Source organism: Electrophorus electricus, chromosome 19 (assembly GCF_013358815.1).
Source record: "Electrophorus electricus isolate fEleEle1 chromosome 19, fEleEle1.pri, whole genome shotgun sequence".
Taxonomy (NCBI): Eukaryota; Metazoa; Chordata; class Actinopteri; order Gymnotiformes; family Gymnotidae; genus Electrophorus; species Electrophorus electricus.
Window position 1 is genome coordinate 15149556 of NC_049553.1, and position 17505 is coordinate 15167060.

The 17505-nt window shown below is 46.6% G+C and overlaps 3 protein-coding genes across 12 annotated transcripts in view; 2 read left to right on the forward strand and 1 right to left on the reverse strand.

Annotated features, from left to right (window-relative positions):
• thoc1 (THO complex 1) overlaps window positions 1-3866 on the forward strand; it is a 9893-nt gene extending 6027 nt beyond the window's left edge. The window contains exons 13-21 of the mRNA XM_027027361.2: window positions 474-540; window positions 638-688; window positions 1073-1143; window positions 1582-1677; window positions 1998-2063; window positions 2329-2412; window positions 2579-2726; window positions 2938-3019; window positions 3215-3866. Of these exons, the coding sequence (XP_026883162.1) occupies window positions 474-540; window positions 638-688; window positions 1073-1143; window positions 1582-1677; window positions 1998-2063; window positions 2329-2412; window positions 2579-2726; window positions 2938-3019; window positions 3215-3492 (943 nt within the window). The 3' untranslated portion in view covers window positions 3493-3866. The remainder of the gene's footprint in view (window positions 1-473; window positions 541-637; window positions 689-1072; window positions 1144-1581; window positions 1678-1997; window positions 2064-2328; window positions 2413-2578; window positions 2727-2937; window positions 3020-3214) is intronic.
• Window positions 3867-3908: 42 nt separating this feature from the next.
• usp14 (ubiquitin specific peptidase 14 (tRNA-guanine transglycosylase)) lies at window positions 3909-11927 on the reverse strand. The gene is made up of 16 exons (XM_027027362.2): window positions 11769-11927; window positions 10487-10632; window positions 10276-10308; window positions 9759-9863; window positions 8953-9056; window positions 8481-8539; window positions 7799-7929; window positions 7352-7432; window positions 7114-7199; window positions 6863-6977; window positions 6335-6400; window positions 6151-6243; window positions 5823-5951; window positions 5670-5730; window positions 5004-5111; window positions 3909-4611 (listed from the first exon to the last, which is right to left on the reverse strand). Exons 1-16 carry the CDS (start codon window positions 11782-11784, stop codon window positions 4463-4465), a joined length of 1482 nt encoding a protein of 493 aa, XP_026883163.2. The 5' UTR covers window positions 11785-11927; the 3' UTR covers window positions 3909-4462.
• Window positions 11928-12901: 974 nt separating this feature from the next.
• Window positions 12902-17505, forward strand: part of rock1 (Rho-associated, coiled-coil containing protein kinase 1) — a 34087-nt gene continuing 29483 nt past the window's right edge. For 5 of the 10 annotated variants that reach the window (XR_004775263.1, XM_035519699.1, XM_035519703.1 and 2 more), the window contains exon 1: window positions 12903-13704. Coding sequence is in view for 9 of the 10 variants with exons in the window: in XM_035519699.1 (XP_035375592.1) it covers window positions 13612-13704 (93 nt within the window). In the remaining variant the exon portion in view is untranslated. Of the gene's footprint in view, window positions 13705-17505 lie in introns of all 10 variants that reach the window. The other 5 variants (XM_035519698.1, XM_035519697.1, XM_035519695.1 and 2 more) reach the window with 3 other exon arrangements.

The following is a 17505-nucleotide window of genomic DNA, read 5'->3' on the forward strand; positions in this document are numbered from 1 at the left end:
ACTGTATTGACTAGACATGAAGTATCCAGGCCCAGGAGAGCTGATGCAGCACACCTTTACAGAATTTACAACTTTACAGAATGGCCTATATTTTAATCTAATGTTAACAAGATTTACATAGCTAGCCAAATAATATGATGCCAAGACATAACAAACTGCCACATCTTCAGTAGTAAACCAGATTGACGTGTCTGAACATAAACTGGTTTGACTTAGGACACTAATGACTAGTGTTATTACAACTTGAGTAATTTGGAATGGGTAACATTAACATATTAATTTATCCTCTCAGATCAGCTACGTTTCGGCCTGTGGTACTGAGCTACAGTTTGAGTGAAGAGGGGAGGTTTGTCCTTTAGTCCAGCTGTTTGAGTGAAGAGGGGAGGTTTGTCCTTTAGTCCAGCTGTTTGAGTGAAGAGGGGAGGTCTGTCCTTTATTCCAGCTGTTTGAGTGAGTAAACATTTCTCTCTCAGCTCCAGCTGTGTTCTAAATGATGACCAGACATCCTGGATGGATGACACCACAAAAGTCGTATATCAGGTTAATGTCCTCACCCACAGTTTGTCCTCTTCAACTGCATACACATACATTATGTTGTAGGCGTGTGGTATTCATGTGTTGTACTGTTTTTCTGTAGCTGCTCAGAGAAATTCCCCCAGATGGTGACAGGTTTGCGTCTATGGTAGAGGTAAGATCTCCCTCTGTGCGGAGAAATCTTCACGGAATTGCAATCAGGGTCTAATGCCTCCTTGTGTCTCCTTGATAATGAAGCACGTTTATATGTAGCAGTCCTTACCCACAGCTAAGCACTACCTGACAGGTGTGTGTGTGTGTGTGTGTGTGTGTGTGTGTGTGTGTGTGTGTGTGTGTGTGTGTGTGTGTGTGTGTGTGTGTGTGTGTGTGTGTGTGTGTGTGTAGAGTTCCAGACGGGTGTATGGAGTTCAGTTTCTGAAACTACAGAATACCAAACAGCAGCTGCCATTAACTCTTACGATGGATGTTGGGGGTGTGTGATCAGAGCGGTCTGATCTTAGTTAAAATTTGATTCGGATTTGTTCTGTCTGATTTCTAGCACATTCTGAACACAGAAGAGAACTGGAACTCCTGGAAGAACGAGGGCTGTCCAAGCTTCGTCAAAGAGAGGTGGAGTAGCTTCTAGAGTAGTAGCGAGATGAACCTTGCTGGACATCTCTGTGCTCCAGATCCATGCCTGTATGTTTGGTGCTGCTGCCACTCTGCAGAGCACTCTGCAGCTCCACTGCAGGTCTGAGTGAGACTTTCATGTCCCGCTAACATGTGTCTGAGGTTCTGTCTTCTTGACACCCAGAGCCGGTCCCAGTTTTCCCTCCAACACCCACTGTACCTGAGGCAGCCAATCCTCTGGAGCTGGGGCAGAACTAAAACATGGACTGGCCTCTGGATCGAGGGTGTATTCACGCCTCCTCTGCCAACGGATGCCAGTTTAACACAGCTGTGTTGGAGCAGGGAGCAGACTAACTATGCAGTGTAGGCCTGAGAAACCAAGCTGGAGACAGACATCATCTCTCTCACTCTCTCTCTTGCTCTCTCTGTCTCTCACAGACCGGCAGAGCCCAAGCCAACCCGGCCCAGCCGGAAGAGACCGGCACCGGAGGACTTCCTGGGCAAAGGACCTGACCGCAAGCTCCTCATGGGGAAGTAAGAATTGACCCTTTACACCATGCCTGCGCATACTGCACTGCACTGCCCCCTGCAGTCTGGTGGACCCCTGCACTGCACACATACTACAATGCACTGTCCCCTGCAGGTCTGGAGGACCCCTGCACTGCTGTGGTCCCTCTAGGCTCCTGGAGGCACACAACAGTAGTGGATTTAGTGTGGTTTAGTGTTGAGGAGGCAATCCGTGTATCATATCAGCTGTTTCTGAGAATATCATTGTAGGAACATGTTTTGATATTGTGTATGTCAGTTACAGAACATTAGTATGGATGTATTCATTCATTCATTTTTGATCCCAGCGATGAACTGACACGACTCTGGAATCTTAATCCGGACAACATGGAGGCCTGCAAGTCTGACAGCAGGTGTGTGTGTGTATAAACACTGACAAAAACACTCGAGTATATACATGTAATTTAGGAAATAAACAATACAAGAAGGTTCAGATAACTGAAGTATGTCTGTGAATCATTAGATACAGACTTAATAAATCTTGCACAGGGTTTGAGGAGGAATTAGGGAGAGATTTCTGAAGCGTGCAGTTTCCTGCTTGAAGTCGTCTGGTGCAGGTGCTGTGGTTTAGGTGGGCCTGGTCTCAGTAACCTGCTGCGTTTGCTGTTGTGTGTGAAGGGAGTTCATGCCGTCGTTGGAGGACTTTTTTGAAGAGGCCATAGAGCAGGCAGACCCAGCCAACATGGTGGAGGACGAGTACAAGTGTGTACATCTGAACAGCAACTCTGTCTGCCCCTCCCCATTATACACGCCCCCTCTTTAGATCCGCCCCATTACGTACATTTTAAAGTTCGAGGTGCGCGGAGCTACCCAGTCAGGGTAGAATGAACCGAGGTGTGTGTGTGTGTGTGTGTGTGTGTGTGTGTAGGGTGGTGCGGAACTCCAACTACGGCTGGCGGGCGCTCCGCCTCCTCTCTCGTCGCAGCCCTCACTTTTTCCAGCCCACCAACCAGCAGTTCAAGAGCCTGGCGGACTACCTGGAGAACATGGTCATCAAGCTGGCCAAGGAGCTGCCCGTGAGTGCCCCGCCCACAGCACAGAGGAACTGGATATGAAAGTGGCATGTAGCTGCAGAGTTTTAGGAAGAAATATTTGTATTCAAATCTAAATAGATTTGTTAGCTCCTATGTGTAGTTTGTTTTATTTAAATATAGAGGGACAATACAAAAGCACGTAGGTTCTATAGGTTTGGGATAACAGGGCACACTTCACGTTTCACGCTTACAGAAGGACATTCCGTCAGAGGAGATCAAGACCGGAGAGGAAGAGGATGAGAACGGAGACAACCTGCTGAAGGAGAGCAACGACAGTGAGTCCCCATCCTCACCACAGTGAGGCGCTGTAGGATGGCTTTCAGTATGGAAATAAACTCCAAGTAATGAAAGTTCAGGGTTTTAGAGAAAGTTTTGTCCAGTTTAGTATTTACTTATTTTAAGTAATTCAGTGCAATTTTGACTTGGAGTCCACAAAAGCAATATTTTCTGTTCTGCTGTTTCTGCCCCAGGTCCAAGTATCCAGAGCAAACCAGTGACCAACAGTCAGATGGATGAGGTGGCAGCGAAACTGGGCGGCCAGTGGAGGACGCTGGCGGACCACCTGGAGATGAAGGAGGCAGAAATCCGCGAGATCGAGGCAGACGGTGAAGACGTGGATCTTCAGGCCAAGATGCTGCTGGTGGCATGGCAGGACCGCGAGGGTCCCCAGGCATCTGTGGAGAGCCTGGCATCTGCACTCCGCTCTGCTGGCTTCGGCAGCATCGCCAACAGCCTCAGCCAATCATAGCACGTTTCTGCATTAATGTCACTAACAGGTGTGAGCGGTATCAGTTAGCCATGCGCACATGCTAATAGTGGTAATATGTGAGTAAAGGTGGTAGGAAGCTGCTAAATGCAGTCGTGCTAGCACGTCATCGTTAGCCAGAGGTAGCATTGTTGTCAGTTTTGTTAAAGTATGCGAGTGAAGAATCTGTTCCATTCTGTGGAGGTGTCGTTTTGTTAAAGCAACAAGCTCTGCTGTAGTCTCAGTTTTGAGATGGACCACAGACTGAACATGATCTCTAATTGTAGTTCTTCTAGACCCCCTTATGTGATTACATTGGTGAAAACGTACAAAAATACAACAAACTATTTGCAAATAAACGTCAGTACTTTGCTTTTTATCGGCATGTCTCCTGGAATCACACACACACACTACTGGCATTACTTTTAGTTTTTTTTAATCACCAGTTATGAAAAGCCAGCAGTCAATAACTTAACAGGTAAGTGTTGTTTTCTGTTGTGGTGGCAGTGTGGCAGTTCTCTCAGAACAACTCGCCATAAAAACACCTTCAGAATGCACTTCTGTATTAAAGCCCACCGCAAAGTCCTACACCATTTAAACATACACAAATTCCCCCCCGCCCCCCGATAACAGGTGAGGTGCACCCCTCCTTGTGCTCGACGCCCCGTCAGTCATCCACATTAACCAGTTACACAACCTCTAATTAGCACGGCAGGAGCACCCTGTCGCCGTCTTCAGAAACATATGCTGTGTATATAGGAAACATTTTAAACCAAGAGAAAACCTTTCCAAGAACAAGGCTGAGTACTGCCCCAAATCCTGGTGATGGAGAGGAAAAAACCCACTTAACCTGATGGGTGAGCGGCTTCTGGGCGGCTGGATGAAGAGGACTTTTGAAAGACACCAGGGTTTATTGCACATCTATGCAGACAGTGCTTTGAAATGACATTTAAGTAGGTACGCGTGTTCTTGTTCACTGCTGGTCAGCGTCCAGGACCTCGAGACGCCGCGGCCCGTACACCAGTACGTAGGCGATGTGCCAGTCTCCGCCCCCCGACAGTTTCAGGATCTCCTCCGGGGTCACAACGCTCACCTTGTCATCATCAAACTTCACCCACTCATCTGGAGGAAAGAGCAAAGCGGGTCAAGAACTTCAGAGCTTGGGAGACCTCTGTTTAAAGGGACTCCTGCTCTCGCTGTAGTTGTGACTGGGCTCGTGTGGGACACGCCTTTTATCACAAACTGTTCTGCGAAGACTCCGAGACCCAAAAACCCACTGTGGCTGAAACAGACAGATCTTGCTAACTGGTAAATATGGTATCTCTACCTTCCTTTGCTAGCCCAGATAGGTTGGTTGTCATTTATCCCTAAACATCAAGGAGTCATCCTTTAATTTTTTAACTGAGTGCATTTTCCCTCCTGGTCGGACGCACCTTTAACGAAGTTGCGCAGACGGAGGGATGTAACGCTGACCGCACCTTTAATAGAACCGTGTGGACGAACGGCTAGCTCACCTTCTTTCCGTCGGACCCAGGCCACATAATGGCCAGAGGAGCTAGAGCGGCCCTGGTGGGTCAGAACCGCCTGCAGCTCATAGTAACCACTGTTGCAGGAGCCCAGATCTGCACAGCAAACGCAGAACGTTAGCTAGAAGCCCACGGCCCTCGGCCAACGCCAGGATCAACGAAAGGCTGTGGGCAGACACTTAAACACCCCTCTAGGATAAATGAGGTGGAGGGACTATAGGTTAGGACTGGGACATACTGCACAAAAATTCAATCTCCATTTTTCCAAACTCATGGACAATTCTTGATTATGATTTTGTTTTAGTTCTATACATTATAATTCTTTGTTTTAGTTTATATAATGTAATTGGAACATTGCATTCAATTGTTCAAAGGGGTTTTTTTTTTTTATTAAAATGGACTTTGTTAAAATAATACAGCAGTAGTGATAAATCCTTCTTTAAACATCCTTAACAGACATTGTGCAAGTGCAAATGTAAAACCATTTAATGTTTTTAATATATTTTTGAACAAATTTATTGTGCTGAAAATTCTGGTCACTGAACAAACTGGACATGTGACTTCAAAACCTCTTACACATTCCCCCGTTAGTTCGTTCGTGTGAGTTGTTTGTGGGCTGAAGCCATGGCCCCACCCCCTTCGCGCTGTACTCACCGTCAGGGAAGGAGAAAGGCTCAAACTTCACCGCTCCTGGGGCCTCCACCTTCGTACTGACCTGTCAGAGCAGAGCAGACTCAGAACACACGGCTTCCCGTCTATCTGTGCATACGCGCGTGCATGTCTGTTTGAGAATCTTCAAACATTTGCCTTCTGCTGAAGTTTCTCCAACTTCCTGTCTTCCATGTCCTTAAACTTTGACCTCACAGACACCATTTTCTCCTGCAGGTCAGCAGTGCACAGCTCGTACACATCCAGCATTAGGGGGAACTTCACATCCTACACACACACACGATAAGATGCTTCACATACTTTATTCCATCTTCTTGTGCCACATGGCACTTTAAATTGCACCAAAAACCATGCAGAAAATAAGCTTTATGAAAACACACTGCATAAACCGAGTTATTAGTAATGGTGTTATTTCCACTCCTCACACATGAGCGACATTAGTCGTAGTGCGCGGAAGCCGAGCTACCTTTAGCACTTTGGCATTAACGGACTCCTTCTCTTTGTAGAAGAAGCGAACCATCTGGACAGTCAGGTATGCAGGCAAGCGCCGGATCCTGGACTGGAATAGGGAAACACTGACCCGTTAGTCCTTCTCTAGCATTAAAGAGCTGATGTACATTTATGTATCATTCCACACTGCAGTGGCCTACCGATTTGGTATAGAGAGCATTTCTTTGTAGGGACGGAGAAAACTTTGTGATTTCTTCTTGTAGTCGCTAGAGGAAAAATAGAAGAAGAAAAAAAAAAAAGACATCACTCTTAAAATAAATGTGTGCACGCGCAAGAGTTAGAAGAGACCACCGTGATTCTTCTGCACTAGCACCCAGTGTGAGAACTCCCGCTACCTGTCCCCACAGCGGAGTCTTGCTGTCTTGAAACACACTGAAGACGTCCCTCTGCCAGAAGCACTTAAGTGAGCTATAGCCCCTTCAAGGCTCAAGAATAAGTGAGCCCTTCACTTACACACACACACACACCCTTGTCTGCGTCTTCCTTTGTGTGTATTCTGACAGGGTTGGGATGCCTAACGCTAGCGTAAGAATTACTTACAACAACGCGCTATGCTGAGTCATTCTGGACAAACAAACATTAGTGTTGCTGCTAAATGATGACCAGTTGCCAGGTATTGGCTAGACATACCAATCTAAGGCCGGTTGCCAGGTATTGGCTAGACATACCAATCTAAGGCCGGTTGCCAGGTATTTGACCTCCTGGTTGATGAAACAGCTGAGCTGCAATTGGCTCTCTGTGCCTTTGCTTGCTTCTTCCTCTTCTGACTCTGTGCACTTCATACTGGACAGGAAAGGGTTAAGGACCACACACACGCAGACCACCCTGAAGTCTAACAGAGGCTGTGACCATTAGCTTTTATTATTAAAGGAAAATGATTAATGTTCTTATTAATGAGGTTTGCAGTCAGAATGGATACGTGGTCTCAAACTCCACCCCAAAAAACTGATCAATGAAGTTCTTCTTTGTTCCTGAAGCTGTGGCTCCGCCCTCATCACCACCTGTCTGGGGATTAGAACAAAACCACAAGAAACAAAAGAATTGGGACTAATAAAACAAGACATTTCCAGTAAATTCACCACTTTTGCTCCACCAAACCCTTCAAAATGCAAAATACATCAAGTCTGACAACAAACATCATGTCTTACAAGCTTTACCTCCATTTGAGCTTCAGGTTCTAGAGGTTCCAGTTTCTGCTGGAGAACCCGCATTATCTGAACCCAGCATTCATTGGCATCCTGCGCGCACACACACACACACACACACACAGTCCATACAAAACTCTGTCACAAACGACTGCCTGTACACAATCATCTAATAAATTGGGTGAAGAGACTGAGAGGACACTGTGCTGCCTGCTGTGTCAACGTTGGAGTTATGGGTTAACCCACGTTAACCCACTATAGGGGTCAGCGCTGGAGTAATGGGTTAACCCACGCTGACCCACCACTCCACAAGGGCTAGATTTAGAGCTGCACAGTTAGAGTTTAAGTACCTGCTAGAAGTACTGGCCAAACAATGGCTGTGTTTAGTTAACCTACAGAGGTGTTGCTAGGGTTTAGGGGTTAGTTAAGGTTAGGGTTAAGGATTTTGGGGTGAGGTACCTGTTGGAGATACTGGCCCTGATCTCCTTTCTCGGCGAACTGCGGGAAGGCCATGTGCAGGAACTGCAGCAGGATAATGGGAGGGACACTGGACGAGGTCTTGTCCATGGCCTCATAGAGGTCTCGCAGAGCTGGACACAGATCAGTGTTAACAGGGTCAACACTTGTCATGAATAACCACACAGTCAGTGCACAGTTAGGACAGCACCACGCCAGGTAACTGTGCTAAACACCATTGTCCTTGGCAGAAGGCTGGGATATGCAAATGAGCATGTGAAAGTGAAAGTGTAGTGTACGACATGAGCCACCTGACCATCACTTTGGGTAGCGCGTCTGCCGCAGTCAAAAAAAAAAAGGTCATTATTTTGCCGTAAATAATGCAGGCAGGCCTGTAACCATGTTACAAGAAGGACGCACCAGTGTGTTTTCAATATTGCACAACTTTTTGCAATATTTATCTATATTATTGGTATATTAGTGTTTCTGTCCATATTGTGCATCACAAATATGGATCATCCACTTCGAGAACCTGTTTTTACTAAGAACAGTTTTATGTGAAGAAGCTCCATCCACAGTATAAGATTTGTTTTGACAGTGTTAAATCTCCATCACAGCACTGCATGTCTTATGCGCCGTACTCAACATTACATTAATATAAGGCAGAGGTTGGCTAGACACCGACCTGCTGTGATGTACTGAGAAGGTGCGTTAGCTCCTGATGACCGCAAGGCACCAGAATACCTGCAGAGGGCAAAAACAGTTAGGACAGTCACATGATTAGTTAGGGTGAAACGCTTTCTGAGGCTTTGAGTCGTTGTGTTGAATTGTTCTTGCTACCAAAAGCTTGTAGGTGTACGTAGGTGACGTCTGACGGTGAAAAGGATGCATCATGCATGGGTACATATTTTCTGTACTTAATTGTAAAAAAGCTGATTATGTACTACTGGTTTTTAATACAAAGTGCTACATTTTGTTGCATTAACATGTCCTTAGTGCCTGTCGGGTACGTGCATGTGAGCGCGTGATTGGTGCCTGTCTGGTGTGTGTGTGTGTGTGTAAGCAATTAGTGCCTGTCTGGTGTGTGCGTGCAAGCATGTGATTGGTGCCTGTCTGGTGCGTGCAAGGGGGTTCGGGGGTTCAGCCCACATCTGTACCTGCGGAGAGACTCTTTGAGCTCAGGCACAGAGCGGAGACACTGCACGGTGGCATTCATGTAGCAGGTGTTTCCCAGGTTGGCCAGTCCACAGGGCAGGTCCATCTACAGGGCAGGGGCAGAATGCACTCTCACTGCCTGATCAGCAGGCAGGGCGCCTACCAGCCTGCAGAGTTCGGCACCACAGCCCAGACTACAGGCCTCAGATGCTACTGAAGGTCTGGATTATCTGGGTGAGGTGTGTTAGATTAGGATTGAGACTAAACTCTGTGCAGAGTGAAAGTAGGTACCCCTAGGATAAGAGTAGGCTTCTGAAGATTAACTAGCTATAAACTACCTATACAAGACTCCAGTAGGAAATAAAACACTACACTCAGGACTGTACTAGACTACTGAACTCTATGTACGCAACGCTGGGCTGTATTAGACTACACATGCATAAACATTACTGAGGTCGTCTTGGTTGACATCCACGTGGCTATTCAGGTTACATGTACTTAGTCATAACTGTATGACCAGTTACATATATTAATATTGTATAAGATAGTAAAAGCCAGAGGGTAAGGTCTACACATGCATAGATGGAAGATGATGATGGACTGTACCAGACTGTGTAATGCGGTGTTTCGGGCCGCGCTGGGGTGTGTGCCGGACCGTGGTGGAGTGTGCTGGGGTGTGTGGGGTGTGTGCGGGGCAGTGGTGTGGTGTGAGGGGGGTATCTGTGCCATGCTGGGGTGTGAAGGGGGAATCTTTGCCGTGTTGGGGTGTTGGCTGCCACACACCCCGCCACACAGCAGGGTGACTCACGGCTGAAGCGAGCTGCTCCTCAGTCATGTCCTCCACAAACATGGGCCGCACAGCCGGCTCCTCCGGGAGCGCCTCAGCAGAACCCATCATCAGGAACGTCATTCCCTATGCACGGGCGCACACACACACACCACTCAGCTTCAAACACGTAGTTCAGCTCCTACCTGTATGACTTTTACAGAAGATTCACAAACTTTTAAAAGACCACTTTTTGTGAAAAAGCACTTTCACGCTATAGCTAAGAGAAGACCGCTGAGAAACTCAAAGTGGTGATTTAGTGCAATATGGTAGTTCCCAAAGAACAAGACGCAAAACAATATGCTGACCATAATTAAAATGATACTCACAACAAAATAATAATTTAGTTAAACAGACTAGGACTCACTGCTGCTGCTGTTTTTCCCCACTGTTGCAACTTTGTATTATAATAGTGTGGAAACCCCAGGCTGTTATCTGGACAGGAAGGGCATATAACAGAACTCACAATCACGCCAGTCAAGATTCAAGCTGCACTCACATTTTTTAATTTGATATTTCCCCACTCGTCATCCTAGGCAGAGAGAACAGAGAATGAAAAGGCAGAATTAACCACAGAACCTACACTCACTCTCAGCAGGCTACAGCGTCACCATATGGGCTGTGTGTGTCTGTCTAAGTGTGTGTGTAACTCTACTGTGTTGTAGGTCATTGTGTGTGTGTTTGTGTGTGTGCGTGAGAGGGGTTATTACCTTTAGGGTCCCTCCTTTAATCATCACTTTCTGCCTCTCTGGCTGGACACCAGTCAGCGCAAAGAGCTGCGCTTTAAACACCATAGGCGGTTCCTCTGTGTTCAGCTCCACTGCGTCAAACTTCTCCTTCCCCCACTTCACATTAACTGCAATGAGGCAAACCCGGACATTTTTTTTAATGATCACACTGCCACATGACAGAAATAATTTAGTGCATAACGTGACATGCAGTGGTTGGCAACACAGACATGTTGCTAATGAGGGCCAGGGCGCAAGTCTGATCAACACACACACACACACACACACACACACACACACACACACACACGTCAAGCGTGCAGACCAAATCCGAGACAGGGACAGGACGGTGAATAAACAGACTTCCCGCTGGCCCACCCTGTCTGCTCACTAGCTAAACTCGGATAGCCGCTGGGCTGTAGACTAGACGACTCCGGTCATGTCCAGGTTTTTGCGTGATCACCCAAACTGCGAAGCTGTCTGGCTAAGTGAAGTTTAAGATAACCCAGACAGTTGGGGCTCGAGCTAAATGAGTGTGCACCCGTGCGGTCCAGAGCCACTCAGCTCTCTGGCCTCAAACACTACACGACTAATAAGCGAGTGGTCTGGCAGCAGAACCCGAACTCCTGCCATAACCTCCCTCATGAAGGCAGCTAGATGCAATCACCTAGAACCTGTAACTGGCGTCTTCACTGCTAACCTTAGCTACGTTAGACATTTGCTCATGAGAGACTCCTGTTTACAAAGCCAGCTATATACGCAACTACAGGACAATAGATTGTACTTAACCAGCCGTTTCGCCATCGAGGCGTGTAGCGTGGCTTAGACGGCACGTTTGGGAACACTGGCCAGCTGAATCTGAGTACTTGGTGTTTAGCGTGAAGCCTGTAGCTAGGTTAGCTAACTTCCCGTGAAACTGTTTCATGGAGAGGCTTAGCTAAGATAACTTACTAGTCACCATAAAACCCACGAAGACAAATTAATTAACTTTTTAGTTAAAATACTACACGGTGACTTAATAATTAGCCCAAACGTTTCTCGTCAGTTTGCAGTCTCCAACTTTAGCTAACTAGGTTTATTAGCCGGCCAGCTAGCAGCAGTACAGTGACTACTGCGGCCGCGTTAGCATGCATACATGCTAGCCGCAGCTAACTGCTAATTGCTAACTAGCTCGGCGCGACCGCATGATAACGGAATCACTCCAACGCGTGTGTCAGAACAGGCGAAAACTTTCTAACCAAAATCTTGCGTGAAACCAACGTACCCGTAAATACAGGCATTCTTCTGTTTTCCTGTCTTATCTGAAGCGAAAGAAGTCCAAATGCCGGGGCGCAAAACCTGTGTGCAGTGGGTGTCCGTGGCGACTCCCTAACTTCATTCAAACAGGACCTGACAATGACGCTGCAACTGCGCACGGAACACAGCGATGCGCTCGGTCAGCCGCTCGCTGTCCTGGCACTGCACACGGAACACAGCGATGCGCTCGGTCAGCCGCTCGCTGTCCTGGCTATCCTGCTTCGCCTGGGAGACATTGCTGTGCTAGTGCATTTGGCCAGTGGAGGGAGCCCGTGAACGCCGCCGGGTTAGGGGACGAGTCCCTTTTCGCCCGGGCTGACGAGGACACAGGTCGGGACGTCACGGACGTGCCACGGACGGGTCGGCCCGTAAGGAAAACGCCAGAGGCAGAGCCACCCGAACCCCGACCCGACCCCACCCCACCCCACCCCACCGGGGAAGGGGGGGGGGGGGGCGCACGACCTTCACTTCTGACTGTAGGAGAGTGCTTTTTTAGAATAGTTCACCTAAATTACGGCCAGTAAGAAAGTGGAAAGAGCGCTACGCTCTAATTTAATAAAAATTAGTAAAACGATAGATAGATAGATAGATAGATAGATAGATAGATAGATAGATAGATAGATAGATAGATAGATAGATAGATAGATAGATAGATATTTAATTTAAAAACTGTCCTGTGTGCCCCGATTTTCGTAGCAACTGGGGGTTGCATAATCTAAAGTGAGACCGTACAAAACATTTTTTAAATATTTATGAATACATCCCACATCACATAAAACGTTCTCTAAATATAACCTTCACAACGGAAAATGTACATGATCTCCAACTTAATAATAATAAGAATTCACGAAGCTATGTCTATCATGGAAATATTTTCCCTTTTTAAATTGTATATTTGTTGAAGAAAGAAATGCTAATATACATATGTTATAGTAAATACATTATGTCAATATTTTATTTAAATGGAGAACTTGTTAAGACTACAGGAAGAATGTGCTTTAGTTTACCTCCGGGCGCGCAGGTAAGCGGGAACGCCCTTCAGTGGAGCGACGTGTTCTCACCGCGAACGCGCTTCAGAATGCGGGCACATGCGCAGTAGGCAAACATTTCAAAGTCGTTTCTCCGGGGTGTTTGAACAGGAAGGCGGACATGTTGATCAGGCAGACGGAGAAAGTTGGGCACATTCTGGCTTTTTTTTTTGTTGAAAATAACGTCGATTAAAGCCCGAATAATCTACATCAAAGGAGCCAACTGAATTATTTTACAGATTAACAACCAAAGGTGATTTATGAATTTGAGAGATCTCTCGCCGGTACTCCAGTGGGACCTTTTAATGGGATCATGTTATAAAAGTGATCGAAATCTGAAGACGAATTTTTTTTTGCCACTTCAGCTTTGCAGCTGTCAGACTCTCTGAAATGGACAAGGGCCTGGAGGACTGTGGATTATTTCTCTTATTTCACTAAAAAACTTTGCTTTTATTTGCACTAGGCAGCCTTGTGTAAGGGACTCGTAAACTTCTTTTAGGTCACTAGTGTGCGAAGGCTTCTGCGCTGGCGCTACTTTAGTAGTTTAGTTTTTATTTGCCAGGTTTTCACGGATTAATCTGGACGTTTGTTTTTCTTAGAAAATGCGGGTTTCCTTCGTCCGTCGGTCTTTTTTTACGCGTTGTAACGAGAGTGGGAACCCGAGACTTCTCCAGACGTCTCTGTGATCGGAGTGTGAAGGAAGTGAGCTGCTAAGCTAACGTATTAGCTGGCTGAGAGGGATATAACGCAGTTTAACTCATCGCCGGCGCGGAAAACAGCACAATGTCTTCTGGGGAGAGTTTAACGGCTCGATTTGAGAAAATCGATGCCATGTTGAAGGATCCCAAATCCGAGATAAACACCGACTGTCTTCTGGTAAGTTGAGTCCTCCTCGAGCCTTGGCTAGCTCGCTAGCCTGCTAGCAGCACCGTTAGCTTGCGACAGCAAACCAGAAGAGGGCCGTTTATGTAGTTTATATCTACCAAACTGTTAGGGTTTTCCACGTCCCACGCCTTTGTTGACGTGTGGTGTGGTTATTCACACTCAACATGAAGGAAGAAGCGGTTTAATTGAGCACTTAGGCTGTGCCGTATTTTCCTCTGACATAAGTACTTGGCTACGCTGCCAGTTGGCGTGCGCGCGCTCACACGTTTGGCTGTGGATGGAGAGAGAGACTACAGACAGGTGTGGAGAGACAGACAGCTCGGTAGAGCGCAGGAAATATGATGCTATTTCGCGCAGTTTTCCAGCGTAGGAGATGATGGCCACAGGCGTCTAACTATCTTCAATCACGGATGTGTGTGTATATTTGAAATCAGGCTGCTTTCTGACTTCGGTGTTCGAAGCAGGGTACAGGGGTTTGGTTTGGCCTTATTTCAGCAGTAAGGTCTGGTCATCCCATTTCTTTGGCCTTCTGCTCTGTTGTATTGTACTGTGTCTGCATTCATTACCCGTGTTCTTCAGAATACATCCATTGCTGTACACATCTTACTACTTCTGGATAAGAGTTTGTTCCACCACAGTCAATTTCGGTCAGCTGATCCCAGATCAGAAAGCAGAACAGGCCTCAAGACTGATCCCAGATCAGAAAGCAGAACAGGCCTCAAGACTGATCAGAAAGCAGAACAGGCCTCAAGACTGATCCCAGAACAGGCCTCAAGACTGATCCCAGAACAGGCCTCAAGACTGATCCCAGAACAGGCCTCAAGACTGATCCCAGAACAGGCCTCAAGACTGATCCCAGATCAGAAAGCAGAACAGGCCTCAAGACTGATCCCAGATCAGAAAGCAGAACAGGCCTCAAGACTGATCCCAGATCAGAAGGAAATGGTACATGCCTCAAGACTGATCCCAGATCAGAAGGAAATGGTACATGCCTCAAGACTGATGACCTGTAATGGAAAGCAGACAGTTGTTAGTGATTGCTTGTGCTTTTCTCCACTCGGTACTTTTGTTTAGCATTTGCATGTTTGTTAATATGGGAATTTCTAACATTTACCTGCGTTTTTCTTAATCTGTAATGTAGCCTGTCGTCTGGTTAAATTAGGGGATGGTTTTTAAAAAACATTGTGTCGCTAAACGTCAAAAGCGTTGACTGATCTGTTTAATCTGTATTTTTATCAGGTGTGTTTGCACCAAGTAGAAGCCTAATGGTGTAATTATAATTCAGAAGAAGCTTTGCTTCTCGGGGCAGCGTTTGAATAAGCCGTGTGTTTGCTCAGAGTGCCGCGGTGGAGGACTTGCACTGGCCATATTCATCCAAGGCTCTTGCAGCCTGTCCCGGTTAAATCGCTGTGCGTTTCTTGTACACCCAGGCTTCCACAGTTGCGTAAGGTTGGTGTTTGAGTCTACCTGTTCTTCAGAAGGTTTCTAAATCTGTTTTGATGCCGTTTTGAGTCCCAGTGAGGCAGCTAGAGCTGCAGCAATTGTCTGACATTTGTTTGTGGGTTTTTTTTGTTTATTTGTTTTGTTTTTTGAAAAGGTTTATTCTTGTCTCACGAGCTCCCAGCAGATAACAAGAAGCAGCCAGCATGCTTTAGAGACAATATGAGTAACCTCTGGTGTGGGTCCCTCTGTGTCCTCCAGGCCATGGTACTACCTACACTGATCTGTTGATGATTGTCATTACAGCTTTACACACACTCAACATGCAGTATAGTGTATTCTAGTTTCATATGTCACTGATGAACAATGATTTTGCTTCCTGCAAAATACCTGTTTGTGTTTTTCCGTGCTGAATCTAAACATGGTTTCTCTGACCCGTAGTGTTTTTGTTCTAGTATATTCGCATGTCATTATGCATGGTGTGGAAAAGTTTGTCTAAGGAAGGTGTGGACAGACACTTGCTGGACACTGAAGTGGGATGTTCCTGAGACTGAATATAGACAAAACTCATACACCTGGACATTTAACAAGTTTGTACATATTCAGACTTAAAACAGCCATATTTTGAATTAATATATACTTAATATAAAACTTATATCTCCTGTCACTTAAAAAGTATGCATGATAGAAAGTTTCTATAAAAAACCCATTTAAATTCAGTGTAAAAAGTACTATAAGGTCCATCTGCTTTAGGTTGTCAAATCGATATTGATGAGGTACTGCAGTCCACACACTGAACACTGTTCGTTGAGCGAATTAATTGGACATTACTCCAAGGTTCCTCCGGTCCAGAGGGGATGTTGGGTTTTGCTGGTTCTTGTCCCCTAGCACAGCTGATGTTAAGATTACTTGCACATTGAATATGGGCTGGCTGATGGAATCATCGATGCCACTGAAATCAAAACTTTGTTTGTTGATTAATTAACATATAGTTGAATAATCCTCTGCTGCTTGGAGTACATCTAAACACTGGTCTGATACAGTTGTATGATTTTCTCGGCAGTCTGTTTACTGAAGTTTAGGGAGTTAACGTCTGCTGAGTCTGGGAAAATGCCGGAAGTACAGCGGCCATGTCCTCAGCTCTGAGCTTAAGGGCTGTTCCTCAGCATCCTCCACCGCCCGTGTGGATACTCGAGAAACAAGCACCATTCTCACCGTCGGCATCCCTGTCTGCCAGGTGTGTCCACAGAGCCTGTGCGAGGCTGAGGGTTCACGCTGGTATGGGGGACACAACAGCACTGTCTGAGCGGGGCAGTGAATAGAGGCTTTAGCTCAGCGTGGCCCCCAACCCACCCACCTCGCACTAAAATTCCACACTAATCAAATAACCTCTTGTCTCGCACTTACAGAGGAGGCTGTTGGGTGGTGTGTGTGTGTGTGTGTGTGTGTGTGTGTGTGTGTGTGTGTGTGTGTGTGCACTCGTGCATGCACGAATGAGGGGGACTTTGTGTGCGCATGTAAGTTTGGGACTGTGTGTGTGTACTTGTGTGTATGTGGGACTGTGCATGTCCATGTGGGACTGCATGCATGCATGTGTGTGCACATGTTCATGTATCATTCTTTTGGAGGGAGGAGGAGTCTCTCCAGGGTGGAGGAGGGAGGAGGAGTCTCTCCAGGGTGGTGGAGGTGCAGCAGTGTTTCTCCAGGGTGGATGTCTAGGGCAGCAGTGAGCCTTGTCTCTTAACAGGGGCGACATTCCAGAGTCCTTACGTTACTGTCATTTACTGCTTTCCTTTCCCCAGTAATGTTAAAGCTACACATCGGGATAACAACACAGGAGTGTTAAAGTATGAGTGTAATCTGGGTCTTCTGTGATGTTGATCCTGTAGTGGTGTCCTGACATTCCTGTATAGCGTCCTGTCCTGTCCTAGCGTAACCTTGGCTGGTCACTGGTATTTGAGGCACGCTGCCATATTTGGTGAAGTGCATCTACACCCTCCACCTCCATCCACTCTGTTTGCTGCTGTTTGCATGTGGAGGCTGAGTCTCTTCGGTCATGTTCTGTTGCCATGATGCTGAGCCTGTTTCTAAGCTCAGCTGTGCCGTGTCTGCGTCTCACCTGCCGTGGCCGGGTTCACATGTCTACGCAGTCGTTTCCCTCCTTTGTGGACTCTGAGAGGAAACCACATCCTAATTTGAACAGAACAGTGTTGAGTCATCGTCGCCGTGTTCTACCCCTTTAAACCACGCCTTCACACTTGCGCTACACAGGCTTGGCTTACCAGATTCTCATAGTCTGCTTAGTATGTGTCGTTGTATTCTAATCGTTCCTGCTTGAATAGAAATGTGTGG

Bases quoted from the DNA above. Each gene is read 5' to 3' on its own strand.
- usp14 (XM_027027362.2), bottom strand. The intron at 8,540-8,952 runs GTACAGATGTGG...TGCCCTCTGCAG, and splicing joins CTCAAAGAGTCTCTCCGCAG to GTATTCTGGTGCCTTGCGGT. The intron at 5,731-5,822 runs GCAAATGTTTGA...CTGCTCTGACAG, and splicing joins TGGAGAAACTTCAGCAGAAG to GTCAGTACGAAGGTGGAGGC.